Source organism: Narcine bancroftii, chromosome 6 (assembly GCF_036971445.1).
Source record: "Narcine bancroftii isolate sNarBan1 chromosome 6, sNarBan1.hap1, whole genome shotgun sequence".
In the NCBI taxonomy this organism is placed as follows: domain Eukaryota; kingdom Metazoa; phylum Chordata; class Chondrichthyes; order Torpediniformes; family Narcinidae; genus Narcine; species Narcine bancroftii.
This window is the reverse complement of record NC_091474.1, coordinates 146,013,563-146,026,426: the sequence shown is the minus strand read 5'-3', so window position 1 is coordinate 146,026,426 and position 12,864 is coordinate 146,013,563. Positions and strand designations below refer to the sequence as shown.

The 12,864-nt window shown below is 39.3% G+C and overlaps 1 protein-coding gene across 5 annotated transcripts in view; it reads right to left on the bottom strand.

The window, feature by feature from the left end:
* The window catches only part of grhl1 (grainyhead-like transcription factor 1), a 157,289-nt gene that overhangs the window by 17,832 nt on the left and 126,593 nt on the right, over nucleotides 1–12,864 (bottom strand). For all 5 annotated transcript variants that reach the window (XM_069886280.1, XM_069886278.1, XM_069886281.1 and 2 more), the window contains 6 exons: nucleotides 11,338–11,425; nucleotides 9,789–9,916; nucleotides 7,959–7,996; nucleotides 5,270–5,355; nucleotides 1,732–1,817; nucleotides 985–1,049 (listed from right to left, as the gene is read on the bottom strand). In XM_069886280.1, coding sequence (XP_069742381.1) covers nucleotides 985–1,049; nucleotides 1,732–1,817; nucleotides 5,270–5,355; nucleotides 7,959–7,996; nucleotides 9,789–9,916; nucleotides 11,338–11,425 — 491 coding nt within the window. The remainder of the gene's footprint in view (nucleotides 1–984; nucleotides 1,050–1,731; nucleotides 1,818–5,269; nucleotides 5,356–7,958; nucleotides 7,997–9,788; nucleotides 9,917–11,337; nucleotides 11,426–12,864) is intronic.

Genomic DNA, 12,864 nt, shown 5'->3' with positions numbered 1-12,864 from the left:
TCGTTAGGAAACTAAAACTGCACACAATACTCTAAGTGTAGTCTCACCAATGCTTCATACAGGTGAGTTATGAAGCCCCAACTTTTGTATTTTATATACTGTCTAATGAGGCCAAGCATACCAAATGCTTTCTTCAGCATCTTGTCCACCTGAATTGCCACTTTTGAGGAACTATGCACATGTACCACTTGATCTCTTCAATCTATACACTCTCCAAGGCCCTACTATTCACCATGCAAGTCCTACCCCTGGTTTGACTTGCACACTCATATTTCACATTCCTCAGAGTTAAATTTCATTGCCACTCCTTGGCCCACCTTCCCAACTGATCTAGGTCCTGTTGTAAACTTAAGATATCCTTCCTCACTGTCCTGTGTGTGGGAACTTCTTGAAAAGCAAACGGGAGAGAAGCAGTATTTAACACTGATGGCAAATGTGAAAGTTAATGAATAAAGCTGTAAAGGAGGAAGAGATTGAGGAGAAAGGATAGATTGTATGGAATTGGTAAGATTGGCAAAGATAGGCAGGAACCAATTGGTGAAACACTGCAGAATGCTAAGCCTGTCCTGAAATAGGAGAGGAGCTGAAGGAGAAGTGAGAAATGGGGACTGTACTGGGGTTGAGGGAGTGGTTCATAAGAATTAAAAGCATCTCAGCAATGACTCAATTTTAGAGAAACCACAGGTTCATATTTAGAGGTGGCGTAGAAAGGGGGCTTTGAAATATAGCTTGACATAACTAAAAGTGCCCAGAAATATCTCATGCCTCCAAGATAACCCTAGTTTAACATAATTCAGGTTAGGAAGGTAATCTTAAAATGGTGGAGCCAGATATGAGATGATCTCGTATTCATTTCCAATTCTGTGATACTGGATGAAGATCAAAGTTATAGTGGGGGAAATGCAAGTATATTTAATTAATTAACATTGCTGAATGTATTACCCCAAAACAACCGTAACCAACCTGATACCATTACACACTCACCCCTTCTTGCATTTTTTGTAGACTTTTGCGATTTTCTCAAGAGGTACTTCATATTTTTCTGAAATCTAGAACGAGAGGTCAGAGAATCCTTTAAAAAGTAGTAATTGCTACTTCATAGAGTCATAGAGTGCAATATCTGTGGGGTTGTGAAAAGAATTGAACATTGCTTAATCAACTCCAAACATTGACGTTTCTGACCTTTTGATGGAGGGACTACAAGTATTGAAGCTGCTGAGGTAGAGCTTTTACCTCCAAGACCAGCATCCCGGTACAATCCTGGACTCAGATGCTGTCTGTGTGGAGTTTGCAGATTCCCCATGTGACTGCATGGGTTTCCTCGAGGTGATCTGGTTTCTCTCCAAAGACATGGAAATTAGCAGGCTAATTAGCCAATTTAAATTGCCCTTGTGTGTGGGTGAGTGGTAGAATCTGGGAGCAGTTCTTGGGAATGTGGGGTTATACGTGAAGGAAACATGAGTGAGGAGTGGGCTTGCTCAGCCAACATGCATAGATTTAACAATTGACCTCCACACTGTAGTTTGTGCTAAGTGTAACTCCAACCAGTGGAGCATTTTCCCCTTGACTTAAGTTTTACCATTCTAGGTCAAAGGCAGCTGCTTTCAACTCATCTTTGGTCTGTGTGTGCATGAAGGCTGTAAAGAGATCGAGTGTGGCATGGTCCTGGCAAAATTTAAACTGAAAATTGGTGAATATCGATGCAAGTGTAAGGAATGAGAAAAAACTTACTGCTGCCATTAGGCCTTTCAGAGAAGGAGCTTTCAACATCAATGCGTCAAACACCTCTTCACATTCCTTCCTGACATAAAGCAAAACTGAAAATAGACACGAGTTTAAATATAAAGCAAAACACAGAGCTCACAGATATTTGCAAATGATTCTGTTACATGTTAAATTAGCTTCTTATAAATAGATTATAAAAGCACATATTTATGTAACTTATTAGGATTCAAGCATGGTAAACGTATCATTATATACTGTATAAACAACAAACAATTCCCGATTTCACAGATATTACACAAGGAACTTTAATAAAGTCATCGTTGATACTCTACACAAGTTAGAAACTAATATTAATCTAACAAATAATTTTCTGAAACTGTGTGAAGATCATATCTTTTGGAACTTTCCACTGTCCATGTTTCTGGATCCATTCTTCCTTGTCATCATTAGTGCTTGTGAGAATACAGTTCAGATACACATTTCCAAAAATGCCAAAACATTTCTGTCGACAATCCTGCTGCCAACTACTAATATTGACCAAGTTGCAACAATTGCACAAAGGGGGTTTGATCCTACTTCCATATCAAGGTTTATTCAGGTGATTTGTGAGTTCATCATGTGATTTTGGAAAGGTTTCTGCAATAATGTGCCATCCCTTATCCATTATGGAATCCTGAGCGCACAACCCTAATTTTAAAATAAAATCAAAGGTGTTCTTTAAAAACAAAATCTACACTAGATCACATGAACCCTCTGGCTCAGTTGCTTAAACTAACCTTGCACTTTTCAAATTTATCATATCCTTATGAGCTTTTGTGATCTTTAGTTCAAAATTAGTTTTATTCTCTAAATTACAAGTAATACAGTTTCCCAGTGGAACTGCAGGACTGAATGATGCCCTATGATCCATAACAAAAAGAGAATGTTGAAAGGACTCACAGTGATGGGGAGAGGCAATATTAATCCAGAATGATCATGACCACAGTTCATCTCAGTGAGAAACCTTGATCAAGATCATAACAATACTCCATGAATTTATTATGCCCTTTCAAACTGCTATGTAAAACAGAGTTAACCAGGCAATTTGCCCAGTTAGTGCCCCAGTTACGCAGCAGTTAGAAAGGGTCTGACCCGGTCAACCCCGTAGGCATCAAACTAGTCTCTGACCTACCTCAGAGATGGTAAGGGAACCCAGTTAAACTTACCTGGGCGATTTGAAAACAAAAATGGCCGACCTGCTTATTCTGGTGACGTTAGTGCTTGCATGCACGCTTCACCAGGCAGCCAGCATCCGAACATCCAGCAGTACTTCCGGTGAGTATGTGACGCATCATCACGGGGGCAGGATCTCCCTTAACTCGCTGGGTTGGCAATTTCAAAGTGCTTCCAGCACCTTTGCCTCAGTAATTGCACCTGGGTCCCAGGAAGGCTACCCAGATGCTGCAGTTTAAAAGGGACTAGAGTCAAAACATTTCAGGTTAATGGGGCAATCAAATTGAAAGGGGTGGCACAGTGGCATAGCCAGTAGAACCACTACTCACAGCATCTGAGCCCAGGTTCATTTCTGAATTTGGTGCTGTCTGTGTGGAGTTTTCATGTTTTTTCCTGTGACAAAGGGGCTTCCACCAGGTGCTCCAGTTACCATTGGGTGAAAGGTGCAGAAGCCTGAAAACCAGCACCTAGAGGTTCAAGAATAGTTTCTTTCCAACAGCTATCAGACTCTTGAAGCTCCCGTGATACATTCATCATCGACTGCTCTGACATCACAAAAGGACTGCCTGAACTATTACAAATCACTTTTATTGCATTAGGATTATTGTGAATATTTATTTATTATGTATTTATTGTCCTTTTAAAATTTAATTCAGTGTTTACCATTATAATTTTTCTTGACAAGTACCTGTTGAGCTACAGAAAGAATTTCAATGCATATGCACATTGTACAATGTGTATGACAATAAACTCAGTGTCATTATCTTCTCCCATTGCAAAAAGACCTTCAGGTTGGGAAAGTAATTGGCCACTATAACTTGCCCCTAGGTGTTGATGAGTGATATAATCTGGGGACAAGGAGTTATGAGAATGTGGGGAGAATTTTTTTTAATGGATTGATGTGGAGTTATTGTAAATAAAAGGTTGAGAGTGGTTGCAGACTCACTGAGCTGGCTGCAAGGCCTGTTTCTGTACTGCATTCTTTATTGACACTAAAATCAGAAACACTCCTTATCACAAGCATTTATTTTTCCTCAAATTAGGCAACTGCAATCACATGAGTCTCTTGAGGAAAATAGAGAGTGAAAGAGAGAATGTAAAGGAATTAGGAGGACAAAAGGGACTATGAAATACATTTGACCAGTAAGATTAAGGAGAACCGCAAGACATTCTGTAAGTAAAAAAAACAAACTGCTGGAGGAAATCAGCAGGTCAGACAGCATCCATGGAGAAAAATGAACTGTTGACATTTCAGGTCAGAACCCTGCTTCAGGACTAAGGTGGGTCCCCCTTGGATCCATTCCGTAATCTACATGTGGAGCTAGGGGTTGTGGGCCAGGTCCTAGGGGAAGGAAATGGAGGATAGCGAGTTCAGGGAGGGATACGTTGATTGTCTATGGCAGCTATTCTCAGCGGGGTCCATTTGGCCCCCCTGGGGGCTGCAGCACATTTAAGAAAGACCACAGGCTTGAAATCATAAAATATATTTTGGTTTTTATGTCGTCAGTAGGAGAGAAGTACAGAAGAAATCAACTAAACTTGATTGCTTCACGAGGAAGAGAGGCCATTAACTTTGAACAGAGTCCTAAAGGGGCCATAGCCAAAATATCATTGAGAATGGTGGTAAAGTGCATGTAGATAGTAAGAAGATGGAGGTGTTAGAGGCTTTGGGATACAAAATGGTGGATGAATCCCCAGGGCCAGGTATAATCCATCCCAGAATCCTATGTGAAGCAAGGAGGAGATTGTTGGAGCCATTTGTGGAGACTTACATCATCATCAGGCAAAGGTGAGATACCAGAAGGCTGGAGAATAGTTAATATTTTTGTTTATTTAAGTACAGCAGCAAGAATAAGCCATACAAATACAAGCCAGGGAAAATTATCGACAGTAGAGGCAGCAGTTGTTTCATTCTCACTAAGCTCGGGTTCATGCATCACAACCATCTAAAAGCCAGTCCTTCATAATATTCTCTCTCTTAATTTGTCTACTGCATGAAAAATGTATGTGGAGCTTACATCAACCAAATGATAGAACTTACTCAAGGGAAATTAGTCAATGGATCACTATTCATAAAAAGCTCTTTAATTTAATAAATCAATTAAACCACCTTCTACCCACATGAAACAGTATAAGTGACATCTAAATGAAAACAGTTATTAGGAAGCTATTATCATGTTCATTTTCAAGAAAAATATTTTCTTTTCAGTTCACTTTGAGCTCTGTAAAATTTATTGAATATATGGCTTCTTGCATTATTACCCAATGATATTTTTGATGGAATTATTAAGACAGGCTCTCAGAATGGTTCTATTTCGCCAGGAACATTTACCTTTCTTTGGCTCTTCTATCCTGAGAATTTTACTTGGGGATCCAAAATCTTCTTCTGGTGAGAATGGCAGTCTTTTTATTCCTGATCTGCAAGAATAATCTTGTTTATTCTTTAGAAGGTAAATGCAGTGGTTCATTAGTATTCAATTAGGAATGAAAACCAAGTGTTACTTTCCTGGTAATGCATCCTCAGAGGCTGTCAAAGTTGCATTAATCATTGTGTACAAGCGTGAGGTGTTGCATTTTGGAAGGACAAGCCAAGGTTGGACGTACTCTATAAATGGTAGGGCACTGAGGAGTGTGGGAGAACAGAGGGATCTGGGAATACAGACACACAATTCCCTGAACGTTACGTGACAGGTAGATAAGGATGTAAAGAGAGCTTTTGGCACATAGGCTTCATAAATCAAAATATTTAATCTAGTCATTAAGATGTTAAGTTGAAGTTGTATAAGACATTGGTGAGGCCAAATTTGCAGTATTGTGTGTAGTTTTGGTCACCTAACTACAGGAAGGATATCAATAAGAGGAGATTTACAAGGGTGTAGCCAGGACTTGAAGAAGTGAGTTACAGGGAAAGATTAAACAGGTTAGGACATTATTACCTGGACCACAAGAGAATGAGGGGAGATTTTATAGAGGTTTACAAAATGATGATGGGTATAGATAAAATGCAAGCAGACATTTTCCACTGAAGTTAGGTGACATATAAACTAGAGGAAGTGGGTTAAGGGTGAAAGGGGAAAAGTTTACAGGGAACATCAGGGGGAACTTCATGCACAGGGTGGTGGGAGTGTGGAACAGCTGCCAGCTGAATTGGTTAATGCAAGCTCAATTTTGTCATGTAAAGAAAAATATGGACAGGAGAGGTATGGAGGGATTCGTCCAGGTGTAGGTCAGTGGGACAAGGCAATAAAATAATTCGGCACAGCCTAGAAGGGCCAAAGGCCCCTTTTCTGTACTGTAATGTTCTATGGTAATGCAAAAGGGTGATCAAAACTTTCACTGGCTGATTTGGCTGAATGTCAAATCATGAATTCATATCAGAATGTACACTTTGGTTACGGTACACTTTGAAAGGATTGGGATTGATAAGTTCAGTGCATTGATTTTTATGGTGACAAGTCTAAAGGGGAAGCACGTGCTACACCAAATCCTGCCAGGAATTCTGGTGGCTGAGGTCCACATTAGACTTTGGTTTGATGCCTTCACCCAGCCTCTGATCATCCTGATTCCATGGACTTAAAGGTTAAAGGAGGATAAGTGACTTGGCAGAGGAAGGTACTGGCTTTGATGGTAGTGTTGGTGAACCAATTTGTGCCCTAGACACGGTTAGGGATCCCAGAATCATTCTGTGGGGAAAAAGTACTGATCCAAGACTGCCAACTATATCTCTCTCTGTGCCTCTGTAACTTTAACAGATTGAGAATTGTAGGTGAGGATGTGATCAGCCTTTGAGAAAGAATGTGGATATTGTAATGGTGGTTAACATACACTTGCACATTACAATCCAGGTAATGTGTCCACTTTGCCCAGCCTGTTCTAAGTATATCTCTTTTCCGTGTTAAATACACTGTGGTCCATCAAGATGCATCAGCTGGGATAAACCTCGCCTACACTGACTAAAGTTAATTAGCACCTCTGACAGGAGATTTGCACTGTGAATAAAGCAGCTTCTGGCAGGTCATATTGAGTGATTGGACAAAAACTTGGCAAATGGAGTTTAATGTGAGAAAATTTGTGCCCTATGGTTAGAGAAATCGTCATGAAAATGGACAGACATGGTAAGTGAGTGAAGTATCGAGGGTTCCAAACATTATTGTGCATTAATCACAAAAGGGCTCACAGGCAGGTCCAATAAGAAGTCAAGATAACAAATAGCACGATGGATTTTATTGCAAAAGGTTTGGAGTTTTAAAAGTAGGGAAGCTCTTCAAATAGTACAGGGTGCCAGTATTGTCACATTTCAAATACCATGCAGCTTTGGTCCTCCTATCTAGAAAATTATATAATAGCATTGGAGACAGTCCAAAGGAGAGTCTGTCACCAGGCTAATTCCTGGGTCAACAGAGTTGTCCTATTAACAGAGGCAAGATAACCTTAGTCTGTATTTTTTTGGAATTTAGAAGAATGAGGGGAGAACTTATTAAGATATGCATGATCCTGAGGGGGCAATGGCAGGTTTGACATTGAGCTATTTTTATGAATGGGAGAGTCTCCCACAAGGGGACCTTGTTGCAAGATAAGAAGCCATTCATTTAAAATCAAGGTATATGTAATTTTTTTTCCCCCATGGTGAATCTCAGGAGATTTCTGGAGACCACACCATCAGAAGTATTTAAGGTGGAGGTGGATACGTTTTAAAAGATCATGAAATTTGAGGATGGTGGGAAACTAGCACAGGAGAGGAACTGAGATCTGCTTAGGTTAGTCATGATCACACTGAATGGTGGGGACAGGCTTGAGAGGCAAATCCAGACTTCAGTGAGTGAGGGAGAAAATTACGTTTCAAGTATCCCTTCGTCCTTTGGCTGAATAGAGCTGCTTTAAATACCTACACTATTGTAATTTCCATTAAGATCTTTATTGAATTGCATTAAATCTCAGGTACAAACAAAAAAAATGGAAAATAAGACAGAGTGAATGATAAACAAAAAATATTAATTAATATCCAAGGTCAGCAAACTTACCCTTCACCTTCTAGTTCATCTGTTCCAACAGGGAAGCCCTGTGAAATGTCATGGATATCATCACTAGTTAATCTGATGGTATTAAAATCTTAGCTGTCAACAAAACCTTACTGACTTATAGTATTGGTATTAGTGTCCTTTCATCCAAATTCAAAATTAATAAACCTCGTAAATTCCTTTAAGGAAGTGTGAATAATTTCTGTGTTCAAGATACTTTGGAGGCAGATTTTGGCTTCCTTTGTGTGCTCTGGAATGCAATGATCAGAAATTCCTAATAAAAAGCTAGCTGTTTGGCTTTCACCTCCATGCACTGTAGAGGTTTGGGACATCCCGACCACATCATCATCTCCAGGTCTGTGCTGTCATTCCACCAGCACTCTGATGATGCACTCCTTGGTGTCCAGCAGAGGAACTCGGTGGGTCAGGCAGCCTCTGTGGCCAGAAATAGTCAATGTTTCAGGTTGGGATCCTTTATCAAGACGAAAATATGTATGGATAGTATCAAGTATATCAAGGGGAATAAAGGGATGGGGAATAAACTGGGAAGGGTGTAAGAAACTCATAGGACAGGGTATTGGACAGAAGGTGGGAGAGGTGGAGGGTAGGCACAGAGACCAATGGGGAGGGGGCAGGGAGAGGAGGAAGGTTAGAGAGAAAAGTAAGAATGGGAGTAGGTAAAGAAGAGACGTAAATAGTGGAACCAGTATTTTCAATTGGTAAAATCAATGTTTATGTCATTTGGTTAAAGACTGCCCAGGGGGAATCTGTTGTGTTTTTCCTCAAATATGTTTTTAACCTCACCCTGGCAATGGATGAGGCCAAGGAATTAAAATGCTTGGCAACTGGAGTTCTAGCTTAGACTCACAGTCAGAGCGTAGTTGTTCAGAAAAGCAGTCACACAATCTAGATTAGATCTCACCAAGATGAAAGAGGCTCCACTGAATGCAGTAGAATAGATTGGATCTTACACACATTAAGCTCTGCTTCAATCCTACTCGGTCACTATTCCCCAACTCTTCCTCCACTGCATTGCTGTGACCTATTTTATGCATGCAGAACTTAACACTTCATTAACTTTACTCATGGATGCTGCCTGACCCACTGATTCCTGATTTGATGGTTTGCTCCATTAGTGCAACGGAGACACTTTCGAGAGTCATCCCAATGGTGAGCATCCTTGCCGACCCCATTGTTGTTTTACACAACTTTATTCAAATAGCTGCTATGAGCAAAGCACACCAAGCCACTCCGCAGGCTGAATATTTGCTCTCATCTTCACCATAGGTTTATATGTTACTTCAGAGAACATTTACTTTTACAATTTTAAATTTATGCATTTTTTTTTACCTATTATTCTTGCTTTTCCCCCTCAATTTTTTTCCTGCTGATTGCTTGAGGTTGCCAGTTGCTTAAATTCTGGATACCAGGGGTTTTACTGTAAATGTATTTAAATATTAAGTGCTTTCTAATATTTAATTCTTACTATTTATAAAAAAATGTAAAATTATGTTTAATTTTAAACAGTTTTAGAACTTTTTTAATGCTTGTGAATGTCAGAGGCAGTCACTCCCATTCAAAGTGTTTGTCAGGTTTGACTTCACCATCCTCCACAGCATTTCTGTCCAACAGATGATCAGCGTGGTTCTGTGCTACTGGGGGTTTTGCCTCGCAGGGGTGAGCAGATATCCAAGGTTAAATAGTGAATTAGCTGGGCAATTAACCGGAGCGGCGAGCAACCCTGCAGACATTTCTCTAAAATGGAAACAGCTACAGCACAAACTACTTTCAATACTTTATTTTTAATATTATAAGTAAACATATCCAACCTACATGCACACTACGTTGCTGGATGTCAGGAATGAAGAGAACAGGCTGAGTGACGAGATCGGTGATGGATTTGAATACTGTCGACTCCATCTGCCTGTGGTTGGGGATCATGGGCATCTTTGTGTCATGAACTGCAACGAGAAATCACAACGTGAAAAGAACAAGAAAGGATCATCTGATGACTGACAGCAATGAGTTTGTGTTAACCTGGGGATCTGGACTTGTATGTATAAAATGACTCAGCATTTTTGCAAAAATTAAAAATAAAATTTACCAGTAAATTTTGTCATAAAGTGATTATTTAATTAAATGATCCTAAATGGTAATTGTTTATAAATTGGTTGATTTAAAAAATTGTTCCACAATACATGGTATAGCAATAACTTTATTCTTTGGTTCTGGCAAAAAAATCAAATATTTTTAACTACAGTACAATCAGTTCTCATTGCATCCCCTATGTTATTTAAATAATTTGTCAAGACAAATATTGCTAAAATGAATAATTATTCTACTTATTTTTAAAAAACAAGGACACTGAAAATATGTATATTTCTCACATCTTCTGAAAATCAGCAAATACATCTTGATGTCCAATTGAAAAATGGGTATTTAGAAAATTCAGTTCTTATCCTGAACTGAATAAGAAGTGTAATTACTGTTTTTCAGAAATAGAAAATGTTGGAGTTACTCAACAAACTAATTGCATCTGTGGAGAGAGAAACAGAGTTAGTATCTGAGATCAATAATCTTTTATCAAAGCTAGTCTAACAAAAGATCATCAACTTGAAGCATTAACTCTCTTTCTCTCTCTGCGGGTACCACTAACCTATTGTGTAACTCCAGCATTTTCTGTTTTTATTTCCAACACCTGCATTTATTTATTTTCCAAACACAAAAGTGGCTATCAGTTCCAACTGCAACCTGCAGAGGACATCTTTATATTGTTAAACAAGAAAATCTGCAGTTGATGGAATCAAGAACAACATACAGAAAAATGCTGGAGAACCTCAGCAGGTCATGCAACATCCATAAGAAAGGCGATCAACATTCTGTTAACATTCCTCCGCCTGTCTCCTCAAGCTCCTCACCTCATTCCCTTCCTTCTCCTATCAGAGAGCTACCCTTCTTCATCCTCTGCCCCCTCCCCTATGCATTCTCAGCACATTTCTCTTCTACCCTCTCACCTGTATCCACCTATTACCTGTTAGCTTGTACTCTTTTCCCAGCCTTCCTCCACTCCGCTCCTCCTCTCCCCACTTTTTTTAAAATTCAGATTCACGACGAAAACTTAGCCCCCAAACTTTTTAATTTTTAATTTAGAGATATAGCCCAGTAACAGGCCCTTCCAGCCCATGAGCCCCCCCCCTCCCCCTCCCCCAGCTCCAAAATACACCTAATTAACCTACTAACCCGGTACATCTTTGGAACGTTGATTCCCTTTTACTTCCTATGTGACCTGTTGAGTTTCTCTGGCACTTTTTTTTGTTTGTATTGTACTTTTTTTTAAACATCAAAATACATCCTCCTGTTTTTGGAACCTTCGTGTACTCACAGGTATTCAGATGGGAACTACCATCATTAGGTTTGGACTTTTTACGCGATTGCTTACGTTCCTCATCGCGTATCTTTCGTTCAGCACCCTGTGAGTAAAAAAAATCATGGGAAAAGAAAAGACACTTTATGAATCTAGCAGCCATTCCTATATTTTTTTTCCAGCTAATGAAACGTAGAAATAAGTTAAGAATCCATCTTAACAACAGCCACTGAAGTAGCTCCCTGGTTTTGGTTTTGTAGAGGGACACTGTCCTGCATACAGTTCAGCTGGAAGTAAACAGCCACCGAGCATAAGTGAGAGCTGATACAATTGTAGTCAAGAACTGGTGAGTTTTACGCGGAAACTCCAGCCTTTGTAGCTAACTTGCCAGATATTTCCTCAACAAATATTTCAAAAAGTCAATGACCTTGGGGGACTTTTGCAATGAGAACTTTACCTCTGGCCCAGTGATCCTGTTGGATAAAGAGCTTCAGGAATGTGAATATGACCTTTACTTGTGGCAAGTCACTCAAAAAAAAATACATCAAAGGGTTGGTTGGTGGATAACTTGCCAAGAATATTGAAACTGAACAGGTAAACTATTGGCTAATCAATTAAAAGTTTTAGTAGCCCCACGGCAAATCAAAGAAATTCATAAAGCTAATGGTGTTATGACAACTGATCATTTAGAAATAAATGAAACCTTTAAGGAATTTTATTCTGAACTGTACAGTTCCGACTCTCCAAAGGATAATATTGTAATGAATATTTTTTTAGATCAATCGAATATTCCTGTACTATCTGCTGCTAATCAAAAGCAATTGGATCAACCTATTTTGCATGAAGAAATTACCAAGGCAGTACTGTAAGTTGATTACATTCTGGGAAGTAACCAGGTCCTGATGGATTTCCTGGAGAACTTTATGTCCTTTTCCTCAGTATTTACACCTCACCTATGTTTTTTTCTGATTCTTTTAAACTGGGAAAGTTGTCACAGTGTTTTTACGAGGCTTCCATCTGACTAATTCTTAAAAAGAATAAAAATCCAGTCGACTGCTCTTCATACAGGCTAATTTCTCTACTCAACATTGACACTAAAATTTTATCCAAAGTTTTGGCTTGTAGACTTGAAAATATTTTGCCATTTATTATATCTGATGATCAGATTGGATTTATTAAAAATTGATATTCCCATTTCAATATACATATAACCATATAACCGTTTACAGCACGGAAACAGGCCATGTCGGCCCTTCAAGTCCGTACCGGTTCACTTGAACAACTCCACTAGCTCCTTCGCAAACCAACAGACTAATGTTGGCCTATCATCTACATTACATTTTGACATGTGATAATAAAAGGAACCTTGAAGACTTGGTGGAAGCTTTGATCCTCGTGGGACCAGTGAATCTCTGGGCACTAACACAGAGAGAGGAGACGTCAACAACAGCAACATCAAGATGATGAGAAGAGTACAATTGCTCTGCAGGAAGATGTTCTTGGGTATTTTAGTTAATTTCAACATTTTGTGTTAAATTTTAAAAA